The 11,846-nt window shown below is 28.1% G+C and overlaps 2 protein-coding genes across 3 annotated transcripts; one reads left to right on the top strand and one right to left on the bottom strand.

Moving 5' to 3' along the window:
- The first annotated feature begins 610 nt into the window (after positions 1-610).
- Positions 611-5,459, top strand: LOC101505149 (uncharacterized). Of its 2 annotated transcripts, none has more exons than XR_001144162.3 (11): positions 611-1,173; positions 1,283-1,367; positions 1,995-2,191; positions 3,017-3,099; positions 3,543-3,588; positions 3,712-3,768; positions 3,899-3,953; positions 4,032-4,132; positions 4,222-4,305; positions 4,384-4,517; positions 4,898-5,459. XR_001144162.3 is itself a non-coding variant. In XM_004505824.4 (11 exons), the coding sequence occupies exons 1-11, from the start codon at positions 1,093-1,095 to the stop codon at positions 5,069-5,071; spliced, it is 1,077 nt and encodes a 358-aa protein (XP_004505881.1). In that variant the 5' UTR covers positions 619-1,092; the 3' UTR covers positions 5,072-5,459. The 2 variants fall into 2 exon arrangements, 1 of the variants encoding a protein (XP_004505881.1); XM_004505824.4 differs by having other exon boundaries at positions 619-1,173; positions 4,222-4,285.
- A 343-nt stretch (positions 5,460-5,802) lies between these two features.
- Positions 5,803-7,383, bottom strand: LOC101505465 (glycine-rich RNA-binding protein 2, mitochondrial). The gene is made up of 4 exons (XM_004505825.4): positions 7,194-7,383; positions 7,025-7,093; positions 6,834-6,940; positions 5,803-6,195 (listed from the first exon to the last, which is right to left on the bottom strand). The coding sequence occupies exons 1-4, from the start codon at positions 7,309-7,311 to the stop codon at positions 6,148-6,150; spliced, it is 342 nt and encodes a 113-aa protein (XP_004505882.1). The 5' UTR covers positions 7,312-7,383; the 3' UTR covers positions 5,803-6,147.
- Positions 7,384-11,846: the final 4,463 nt, after the last annotated feature.

The raw sequence follows: 11,846 nt of genomic DNA, 5'->3' as shown, positions 1-11,846 counted from the left end.
TATTAACTATATTGTTAAAGTTACTAGAATTAATATATATATATATATATGTTGAATATATTTGAAAATAAGTTATCTATAAAGCTTAAATCAACCGACAAATAACAATATTATTAGATTAACTACCATGTTTCGAGTTAAAATCCTGAATCTCGATGTTGTTTGTGAATGTTTTACTATTTAATGTATAAATAAATAAATAAATAAAAAATATAAATTTGACATATTTTAAATATACAAAATACAATTTTATGATATAGAACCATTTAAATATATGAATTATTTATATGACATTAATCATATTACAAATATAAAAAAAAATTATAAAATTAAAAATTAAACTTTTATGTTATTTCATTTTAATTTTATGAATATTAATCAATTTATATAATTATATTATATGTTATATCATTATTTTTAAATTAAAAAATAATATATAGAACTAAACTTGTTAAGTTATAAAATAAAAGTATCAATTTAATAAATCAATAAAAATAAAAATATAAGAAGCATAAAAAAATAAAAAGGATTCATCGGTTCTGTCTCTTGTCGGTCAGGTACGCGGATAGAAATTGACAACACAGTAAATATAGATAGTACTATCCACGCCAGTGCCACGTGACATTTTCATTATCCAAATCCGTAATCACTCCACCGCGCCACCGCATCCATATCCAATTCCAATAATGCACCAAACATTGCATAGTATTCATTTCATGTCGGATCCCCGTGAGCGTGTGACTCTATCTGACGGCCACGCTTCTTCACAACATTAATTCAATTCAATTCCATTCAACCATACCTTTTTTTGTTTCCCACGTTTTACCCTATTCAATTCTTCAATATCATCAATAACTTATCGTAAAAGAAATAAAATCAGATTAAAAAAACACCAACACAGAACAAGGATATCGCTTGCGTTCGGTTTAGAACTCAAAACTGCAGAATGAAAGAAAGAACACCATCCTCTTAAATAATTATAATCTCATTTCGATTTATTTAATACTTTAATTTCGAATATTCTAGAATATTATGATAAAGGCGTTTCTGGATCGGAATTAGGGTTTTTGCTGATTCAGATTCCGATCGGAAATGTCCGACACTCAATCAGCCCCTCGAACCTCCGGTTATCTCGATGCTCTCTCTCAAGCGATCCATAAGAAGCTTCAGCGGGTGACTTTTCTTCGATGCACATAAAATCACATTTCTTTGCTTTTTTTTTTCTTTCCTTTTTCTGCTGTGTTTACTTGATTGAATTTTTGTTTTGTCTCTGATTCTGCAGGCGTTGGCTAATACATCGCAGAGGCGCAATTTGTTGCAGGAGCTCTTTGCTGACATAGCTTTAGAGGTCGATGATCGAGCCAAAGGTAACCGTAGCTTCGAAATTTGATTCTTATTCTTATACTTATAGTCTAATTATTTGTACAAATATTCATATTGCAATTTGTGCTTCAAGCATGGTATTGGAGTCATTGTGCATGGTTCACCTTGTTTGCATGCTCACGGTTTTTATTTCACTATTTGGATGATGATAATTCTCTTTCTTAGAATGAGATTTTCATGTAAAGATAACTATTCTTTATGTAGAACATATGTAGGATTATATGTCTTATGTTGCTAAACGTAATTAGCTGGCCCTTGATGTTTGTATATGATATATCATATTATAATTTTGCTATGTCACTTGTTTCTACTTAGAAATATCATATTTTTAATGGTAATGTATCATATATGATTCATGAAAATTCATTTAGGATTCAAAAAATAGATCTTCTGATTCGTGATTTGAATCTTGATTTGATCGCGGTGCAAACAGCTGAGTAGAATATAGGACAATGGAATTCATAACTACCAAATGTATATTTTAAATCTCAATAAGGGGGGATAACCTTTTTATTTTTTTTTATAGGAGGGAGGGGGAATATGTGTCTATTATCTTTTTATTTGCAAAACAAGAAATACCAAATGCAGATTTTCTTTATTCACAATGACAGATGTAATTGTCAACAAGGAAGAAGATGTCATTTCTCCTGCAAATGATGCCATTGATGGTCCGTTGTGTTTCTATGATGTGCTTGCTGATTACGTTGTGCGAGTGCCAGAAAGTGGAAAACCCATCCTTGACTTGATTGTCCAACTCTGGAGCCAGTCATTTGCTTCACATATATTTGCTCTCCTGTTTCACAAATGGGTATGTAAGCTTCTGTCCACCATATCGTCTTTTGCTTTCTTGAGGACAGTTTTACTTAGTGTGATAATATGGTCATTCATTGCTGGTTTTGAATATGAATGTTCACATATTTATAAAAAAGGAGTTATTCAAGTAGCTTTGCCAATTTGGGTTCTGTTAAAAAGGTAAACGAGTCACTCATAATGGCATTATTGTTTATTCGAATTTAGCTTTGTCAACAGTTTCTAAAACTGCTGCTTTTCCTTATATTGGTCCCAAATTTCTGTCTACTTAGCAGTTGATATAACCTGTTTGTCAAATGCTTGAAACAGGTTGCAGATTTTTTCCTTAGGAACCTGAAACACACTATTTTAAATATATAGTATGTAGTGACGTCTATAGTATCTATAGTATAACTAATACAAATACATGTATGTATATGTATATTATAGTTAATCCTGAACTAATGCATACAGTATTATATAATTTTGAATTTTGGGATAAACATGATTTAAAATTTGTTATGAGAATTTTTGATGTTTTTACATAGTACTGGTTTGAGATGGGATGGTTTTGGCCTCTTGGCGACATTTAATTTCATTTCAGTTATTTCACTTCTGTATTTGAGGGGTTACAAAGTTTTTCCTCTCTTGTAAGGAGTCAATCTCCATATTTCCTAAAGAAATCCAAGTTCCTGTCAATTTCTAATTGAGTTTTGTGAATCACTGTGGAACTCTTTTATTTAGTCCTATCAATTTCTGTGGTATATAGTAAATCTGTAAAACATTTTTCCAGTAGCTTCCATTATGATGTAAATGTAGATAACTTCTTAATACCTATGTGCAGTTATTTGAAGTTCATCTTGATAATCGAGAAGTGCTTCTTCGGTATTCATCTGCCCTGGTTCAAGGTGCCACAAATGTTTTCTGGTATGAATACACTGTTGTAAATTAAAATGTTACTCGATTGGGTTTAACTTGCAAAAAGACAAGGTTGATTTGCATTGGCCGGCATTTATAAGTTACACTTTTCAAAAACCGTGCTCTGAAAAGATAATATGAACTTCGAAAACCCACTCCTAAATGAGAAGAAGAATAATATTTGTGGATGCTATTTATTATCTTTGTTGTGAAAATTTATTTTTTGCTTTACACGATTTTATCAATAGTCTTTCTATGTCAATTCAATAGCTATCCATTTGACCTTATCCTATCCATTAAAAATAAAACCAAAAGTAATGGCAATTTTGGCAAATGTTTGTGAGACTGTCTTCGTGCCTCATGGGCTAGAATCTCTGCTATGATGGAGTGGACATGAATATTTGGAAAATCAATCTGGGAATTGCAATAATTATTTTCGGTGCTATGTACAGGATTGACATTCAAACAAATACAAGGCGTTTCCGGTCTGTATTCCGTGTAAGAGTTTCAGTGGAATCCTATATTTATTTGCACTATTATTTATTGTCTGAATAATGCTGTAATTGATGTTTCCTTTTCCCGTTTTTTTTTGCATATTCCTTGTGTTTCCCTCAAGTTCAGTACCTCTTGGATGATGTTGCATTAGACCACAGTAGATTGAATAAAATTCCTGTTCAGGTATACCCTATCATTTTAGTTTTTGGCATTTCAATAATGCCGCCAACAATTGTTTATTGAACCTTTAGCTAGTGTACTTTTTCACTAGCATTGGCATTCTGAAATCTTCTAATTTTCATTGAACTATCAGGCTCAGCGAGATATGTATCTTTTGCTCTCGCGGTTCATTCTATTTTACAATTCAGGTAGCCATTTGGAGAAGTGATTAGCCTATGAATAATGATGCTATAGTCTTTTCAAATCTAATATTATTCTCTTTGCAGCTGACAAAATCGATAGCTTCTTGAAACAATGCCCTGTTTTCCAAACTGCTTTCTTAATTGGTGCTCCTGCTGATATATTTGTGAATGAACTCACTGATCAGGTACATCTGAATAACCTTTTCACAATTAAGAGTCTTCTGTTTCATATGAAGAAATTATAATACCCTTAATTGATGTTTTTTTTTACCAGCTTCAAAAGCTAAAGGTAGAACCTGTCCTGCTGCATTATCTTTCAGAAATTAAGGTTCTTCAGGGTACTACATCAACCATTCAGGTGCAATAGTTGGACATGGAATATTTTTCTCTCAACCTGACTCAGCTAAGCCATTCTTTTGTTTATGCTAATGCACAGGTATGGAATTGAGAATGACTACAAGTACCAGATTGAAAACTTGTTTGTATAGTTTTACTTCTCCCGGTGGTCCAATGTACCCGACTAGAGCTGTTCGTCATGCTGCTTGGGAAGCACTAGATTTGCTTTTTCCGGTTAGTATTTTTATTTTTTACTAAAAGCTTTTAAGTTCTTCTGTATAGATGGCATTACATGACTATTCAATCATTGCAAATTGTTTAAATTTCCAATAGATTGACGAAAGTATTGATGGTTTTATTGAAAGGACTTCATAGAATCTGCACACAAATGATGTAGTTTTCTACTTTTCGCTTTTCCAACATATTTCTTAAAAGGGCAAATTATTTCATGAGCCAAGTACTTGTCCAACATATTTGAATTCGCAAATTATTTTCCAACATATTTGAATTTGCAACATAGCGCCTTAATTCATGAGCAAGAGCTAAGCTATATGTATATACCAAGTACTTGTCCACTAAATAAATACTGATGTTACTGTTATGCAATGATACAGGTGGGGCAATACCCTCGGCATCTCATAAGTCTGTTCTTCAGGTTGCTTTATCCATGGTATTGGCCATCCTCTTGTTGGAACTTTGTGATTTCTTGCATCCAGGCAATCTTTTTCTCCTTACTGAGGTTGATATTTTCTACGTGGGAAAGGATTGCCAAACCAAAAACACAGTAAATGTCTATATGTCTCGAGTGTGTCGTGTACATGCATGAACCCGAGTCATCTCTTGCCAACCAGCACAAATGCCTTGCTTCTTGATATTTCTTTCTTTCTTTTTTTTTTCACCTGATGTGATTTGTGTACAAAACAAGCTTGTTAATGCGATGTATATTTTGTTCACTATGGCTCAGATTAGGTTTACTAGTTCAAGTAATATAACGTGAGGAAATAGACCACGGAAAACAATTAAACAACGGCTGCGATTCATTTTGTTGAAGGAGAGACAATAATGTTTGATTTAGTTCACTACTTGATTTTTTTGGTTATATTTAAGACTTGATGGAGTATTCTTCAATGCCTTTGAGAGTAAAATTTTGTGTAAGATTTCAGGTTTTTTCGTTCATTCTCTGTCATAGCTAATGTGTGATTTTGGTTTCGAAAGTTGAGTGATTTTACTCTTCTGATTTTTTTCATTGCTATCATGTTTTTCCACCGTTTTATTTTTCTACCTAGAACTCCTTTTTAGTCTACAATCTATATAATTTTGTTTATTTGGGTTTAGATTAATGTGACCGTGATAGTTTGTATTACAGTGTAGCTCCTCTCACGTTCATTATTAGATCCTCAACATCCATTATAATCCGTGATTTCAGTTTGTTTAGTCAAGAATCACGAACAGGAAGTGTGTGAATTTCTCAAAAGTGATGGAGGGTTCTAAGATAAAATCTGCTATCCATATACGCTAATTATAATAATTTGTTCCAGTCACTTCAATTGATAATCGTGAAATGTTTGAATTGCATACAAAGTCTTAATCTGGAATCATGTCTCCACAGATAAGTTTAAAAATGAGTTGTATTTTTTGTACATATTGTTATGCACATATTTGCATACAATAATAACTAATTAACTCAGAAATAAACCACCGCACTTCAAATTCGTTGATGATCTAGATCTGTCTTTGAAGTCAAGGAACTTCAATTCAAATCGATAGACTAAAAGCTAAGAATATAGAATCTGAGTATCAAATTAAGTTTAAATTTGTTGTAGCTGCAGGACTACTATCTTTTAATATTTGACAGACTTGTTAGTTACCCTTTGTGCGCATAACTCACTCGAATTCGTCTGCCATCCACGATCTGAGAAATGATTGAGAACAAAACAAGGTTCATATAACATCAGGATAAAATAAAGTGGAAGCAAATTACGATATTGAATGCATTTCAATTTCAAAAGATATTAGGATTAAATATAATTTTATTCTTTTATTATTTATCAAAAATTTGTTTTAGTCTTTTATCCTTTTTTTAAGTCATTTATCTTTTATAAATTATTAATTTTAGTTCTTTTCATAGTAATTTTTTGAAACAGTTGTACGATTACTATCGTAAATAGTTGTAACATTAAACGTGTAAACTTAACAAAAATAAGATAAAGATAAACAGAACTCTGATAAATATTATTCATTTCAAAGAGTTTGGTATGGTTCAAAACATATAAAGACAGTTTTTTTGAGTATAAGTTTATTATTGAATTAAATAAATTTTATTTTGAAAGAATATTATAGTGAACAATAAATTGACAATTGTTAGAAGAGATTACAATCAAAAAATATTGTTGTAGCTTTTATTGTACTTTGTAAAAATGATTAAAATTTATCACTTGTAAAAGATAAAGGACAAAATAAATAAAAAATATAAAAGAAAAACATGTAATGGAAAATATAAAGGTATTAAAATTATATAAATAAAGTGGATTCATATAAAATTTGAATTACCTGGCCGTGCAATTCTTTGCGAGCTGTGGCAGCTGCAGTTTCAGAATTGAACCTCACAAATCCATACCCTTGCGATTCCCCAGTCTTGTGGTCACAAATTACTCTAACTGCAACAACAAAAAAACAATAATCAGTAGCAATATAACCAATTTGGGGATCTAAAACATTTGAAAAAAGATTGTTGATTTTACCTTCGATGATTTGGCCATGGTGTCCAAAGGTGTCTCTGAGAACAGTTTCATTAGTGTTATAGGAAAGCCCTTCGTTTCAAACAAAACAAAAAACCAAAGATTAAATTTGAAAATCTGAAATTTCGAAATAAAAGAAAAGAGAAATGAAATTGTTGGAGAAGGAGAAAACCTGCGACGAACAAATTGGTAGATGAATGATGACGCACGGATAGTAAGAATTGAGGTAAGGGTAATGCATAAGTCTGAAAAAGAAGAGCTCTAGCACACACTATCGGGGTTTTGTGCATCCTCAGCGAAATGCGAAAATTGCTTGAGAACCAACAAATATATTATTACCTTCTTCGCCTCAACCAGTTTCAACATGGGCTCATTCATTTTTTTTAATTATATTTTTTTTAATGGATTTAAGAGTTTAATTTGTATAGATTGATTCTAATTTTTTTTTTTTTACATAAATCATGATGTAAGTGACTATTAATCAAATTTTGGAATTAAATATATATTTTTCATCTCCATAAATTTAGGTTTTAATCCTTATAAAAAAAATTTATGAAAATTTATATATGCGGATGTCCATTTTCTTTTAACATTGTACATTTATATATGACATTCATTAGTTGGTGATTTACTATTGACTAGTGTGCAATACTAATTGCGACTAGGTTTATGGTTAATGTACTTTTAAGTTATAAAACTTATATTATATAAATATAATAGATTAAATTACATCTGTGATCACTTAATTTAATTTTAGGTAATATTTTAATTCTTTATTTATTTAATTTTTTTTTTGAATTGGTCTTTTATTTTAATTTTAAGTGAATTTGATATTTTATGTTTTAAAATTTCAACAATGTTATCCTTTTTTATACAAAAAAATCATCAAAATTTTCAACCAAAACCCATAAAATTAATAATCATCTTCAATATAATGCAAATTTTATCAAATCCATAACTCAAATATTCAAATACACTCATATTTTCATCTCCAACAACATCAAATAAAGAATGAAAATATGAGTTTATTTCAAGATTTAAGTTATGAATTTGATTAAATTTGTATTTTATTGAAGATGATAATGAATTTTATGAAATATATATTTTTCATCTCCATAAATTTAGGTTTTAATCCTTATAAAAAAAATTTATGAAAATTTATATATGCGGATGTCCATTTTCTTTTAACATTGTACATTTATATATGACATTCATTAGTTGGTGATTTACTATTGACTAGTGTGCAATACTAATTGCGACTAGGTTTATGGTTAATGTACTTTTAAGTTATAAAACTTATATTATATAAATATAATAGATTAAATTACATCTGTGATCACTTAATTTAATTTTAGGTAATATTTTAATTCTTTATTTATTTAATTTTTTTTTTGAATTGGTCTTTTATTTTAATTTTAAGTGAATTTGATATTTTATGTTTTAAAATTTCAACAATGTTATCCTTTTTTATACAAAAATTCAAAAAAATCATCAAAATTTTCAACTAAAACCCATAAAATTAATAATCATCTTCAATATAATGCAAATTTTATCAAATCCATAACTCAAATATTCAAATACACTCATATTTTCATCTCCAACAACATCAAATAAAGAATGAAAATATGAGTTTATTTCAAGATTTAAGTTATGAATTTGATTAAATTTGTATTTTATTGATGATAATGAATTTTATGGGTTTTGTTTGAAAAATTTGATGATTTTTTTGAATTTTTGTAAAAAAAAAAGACAACATTGTTGACATTTTAAAACATAAACTATCAAATTGTCACTTAAAATTAAAATAAAGAACCAACTCGGGAAAAAAAATATAAATGAAAATGTTACCTGAAATTAAGTTAAGGGACCGCAGATGTAATTTAATCAGTATGATATTATAAGGTATACATTATAAGATAGAATACAAATATTATATTATTCTCTATTTATGTCCTTCATTTATTGTATTTTATATCTTGCTTTCATTTAGTTAATTTTGAGAATATTTCTTCTTCTTTTCAATATTATTGTATTAATCTAATTTTAATCTTATTAATATGTTTGCTATCATTTTTTTCATGTCAATTATTTTTATTTTTGCATATAAATTTTATTGATAAATTTATTTGACTTTATAACTATCATATATTTCTTTGTTTACTCTTGTTAAATTCTAGAAGAATTTAAGATTAAAAGTATCTCTGAAAAACTGTTTAAATTATGATTTTTCTTAATTATTGATGAAGATCATATGTGATATAGTTCTTAAGGCACTAAAAAAAAGAAATATAAAATTAAAGCATTCTTGAAGGATTGCTAAAAGAATTATTTGTATGAATAATAACTTGTGATAAAGTCTCCTTAAAAATATTTCTCATAGAATGATCATCGTTGGAAATTTCAATATAGTTTTTGAAGAACTAATAATTAAATGTTAGACATCCTTGCAGGATTGTAACATGTGTGTTTTTTCAGGTTCATCCTTTTTGAAGATTTGTTGTTGAATTCCTAAAGATCTACACATTTAGACCATGATTGATATCCAATGTATTGATTTAAAAGAAAGAAAATGGGATAACTCATATATTTGCATATCACTCGAATATGCTCATGAAGCACCAAGATTGAGAAAATATTTTCAAGAATATTATAAAGATTAGTCACATTTGTGATGAAACAAAATAGTAGTGGTTGGTTAAAAATGTGAAATATCACATTAGATTTTTTTATATATAGCAATGTAATAGTTTTGGAAATTGTAAAGATCTCCATTGATGTTGATATCGATGTATTACATTTGAAGGTGATAAAAAGTTTCATGTGTATAACAGTATTTTAAGTCGTATATATTATGGAGGTGTTTAATATCGCAATTATAACTCATCTTCTTATTAATGTTTAGAATTATATGTAAAAAGATAATTCTATGAGAATAAATAATGAGAACATGTGACATAGTTGTCTAGTTCTCAAAATAGTAAGATGCTTTTATGATTTGACTTCTCTAAAAATACTTACCTTTTTAATATGATTAGAATTCTAAGATATTTTCTTGTAGGGAGAAAGAATAAAAAAAAAATACTCATCTTTTTCTTTGTTCTTATTGTTCTTGTTGACTTGTAACAAGTACAAAATGGTATTGGTAATACTTACTAGGTTTATGTCAAAAAATTCACTACTAATTACAAGCAAGATATTTGTCTCATAAATTCTACATATAAGAATTAAGAGGTAATATATGAGCAATTTCTTTAAGTCTTCTTTATCTAATTATTTTAAATTATCATTTTATTTTATTGAAAATGATTTAATATTCATATTTTCATTATGAAAGTTATTTAAGTAAATTTTATTTTATATATGCATTGTTAACATTATACATTTGGAGATAATTTTTTTTTTAATAATTTGAGGTGCTAATTTATTATCTTTTAATTATCACATTTTAATTTATTTTATATGTATTTTATTTTTGAGTAATTTATGATTAGAAAATAAACAATTATCTCAATTTGATTTTATAATTATTTAGATAAAATATATATCGTAGTTTATAGAGTTTTATTTGTTCAAAGAAATTTTGAATTCTCATTTACTTTTATGTAAAATGTTGTCTTTGATATATGCATATGTTAATACAAAAGTTAAATCAAATTTTTAGAATATCTATCATATGGTTATATTTAGATGAATTTATTTACAAATTATGATTATTAATTGTTGATTCAAATGGATCAGAATAATTGAACACATTATTGTAAACCTGAAGTTTACATATCTTATTAAATTTATTGTTGACAAGACCAATTTCTCCTTCCTAGATCTATTATGATGCAAAAAGTAATTACAAACATGTGCCGAAGAATCAGAAGAGTTTTAGTTAGATAAATTTAATGTATTACTAGTTCTCAAATAAAGTTGACAATACGATGGAATCAATATCTCTCATTTATAGAATGTATATGAGGTGTTACTTGTAGATCAATACAACCAAGTATGTTTATTGTCAATTGACATCCAAAAATTTGTGATATTGATGTATCAACTACTTTGACTAAGTGATTATTTTTCTCTTAATAATTGTATTGAAATTGATATGAACATCATATAGCATATGTTCATACATAAAAATTGAATTTAAGAGTCATTCGTTAGATCTCTAATATTGATTTTAAGATAAATACTTATAAGATTATACTTTACAACTTTTATTTGGAAACATGCAATGTATGTCGGGATATTAATTTGCATCAAGGCAATGAACTACTATATGTTTGTCATCTCCTTTATTTATTATCGCTTCAATATATTACAATAAGATGATATGTAAATGAATATTTGGAATACATATCTATTATAATATATTAAAGCAGAACTCCAACACCATATGTTGACATTTCATCGGGTCCAATGTCATAAAATTTAATTTGTGTCACTTCAGCAAAAATATGATGTGTCAATCTTCTTTTTCTATCTTTCATTTTCCACCAATTCTATGCATCAGCTACTACCCTATATTATATCTCCTACTTAAAGTACTTAAATATTATTTCATAACGTGTACTCAAAATCTTCCAAATTAATCCAACAATATTATTTAATAACGCGCCCAAAATCTTCCAAATTAAATCACATTAGTACTCAATACATTTTTGTGTGGATTAATTAACTTTTAATTAACATTTTTGTGCTATATTATATCCCGTATAGCTTTTCATGTCGTCATTTGAGGTCTCGTCGAAAAAGCATAGGACATGCCTTTACTTAATTGCTAGCAATGGTATACATCTTTTTAGCAAAGATATATTATTGGACCTAATAACAT

Source organism: Cicer arietinum, chromosome 6 (assembly GCF_000331145.2).
Source record: "Cicer arietinum cultivar CDC Frontier isolate Library 1 chromosome 6, Cicar.CDCFrontier_v2.0, whole genome shotgun sequence".
Taxonomy (NCBI): Eukaryota; Viridiplantae; Streptophyta; class Magnoliopsida; order Fabales; family Fabaceae; genus Cicer; species Cicer arietinum.
The sequence above is the reverse complement of the archived record's forward strand: the minus strand, read 5'-3'. Positions and strand labels throughout refer to the sequence as shown.

What these genes read in the sequence shown, in the direction of transcription:
- LOC101505149 (XM_004505824.4), top strand. Translation starts at nt 1,093, where the DNA reads ATGTCCGACACTCAATCAGCCCCTCGAACCTCCGGTTATCTCGATGCT. An exon ending in TGAATGAACTCACTGATCAG is followed by an intron (nt 4,133 to 4,221) that starts GTACATCTGAAT and finishes TTTTTTTACCAG; the next exon opens with CTTCAAAAGCTAAAGGTAGA. An exon ending in AGAAATTAAGGTTCTTCAGG is followed by an intron (nt 4,286 to 4,383) that starts GTACTACATCAA and finishes GCTAATGCACAG; the next exon opens with GTATGGAATTGAGAATGACT.
- LOC101505465 (XM_004505825.4), bottom strand. Translation starts at nt 7,311, where the DNA reads ATGCACAAAACCCCGATAGTGTGTGCTAGAGCTCTTCTTTTTCAGACT. An exon ending in TACCAATTTGTTCGTCGCAG is followed by an intron (nt 7,094 to 7,193) that starts GTTTTCTCCTTC and finishes TTTGAAACGAAG; the next exon opens with GGCTTTCCTATAACACTAAT. An exon ending in CCATGGCCAAATCATCGAAG is followed by an intron (nt 6,941 to 7,024) that starts GTAAAATCAACA and finishes TTGTTGTTGCAG; the next exon opens with TTAGAGTAATTTGTGACCAC.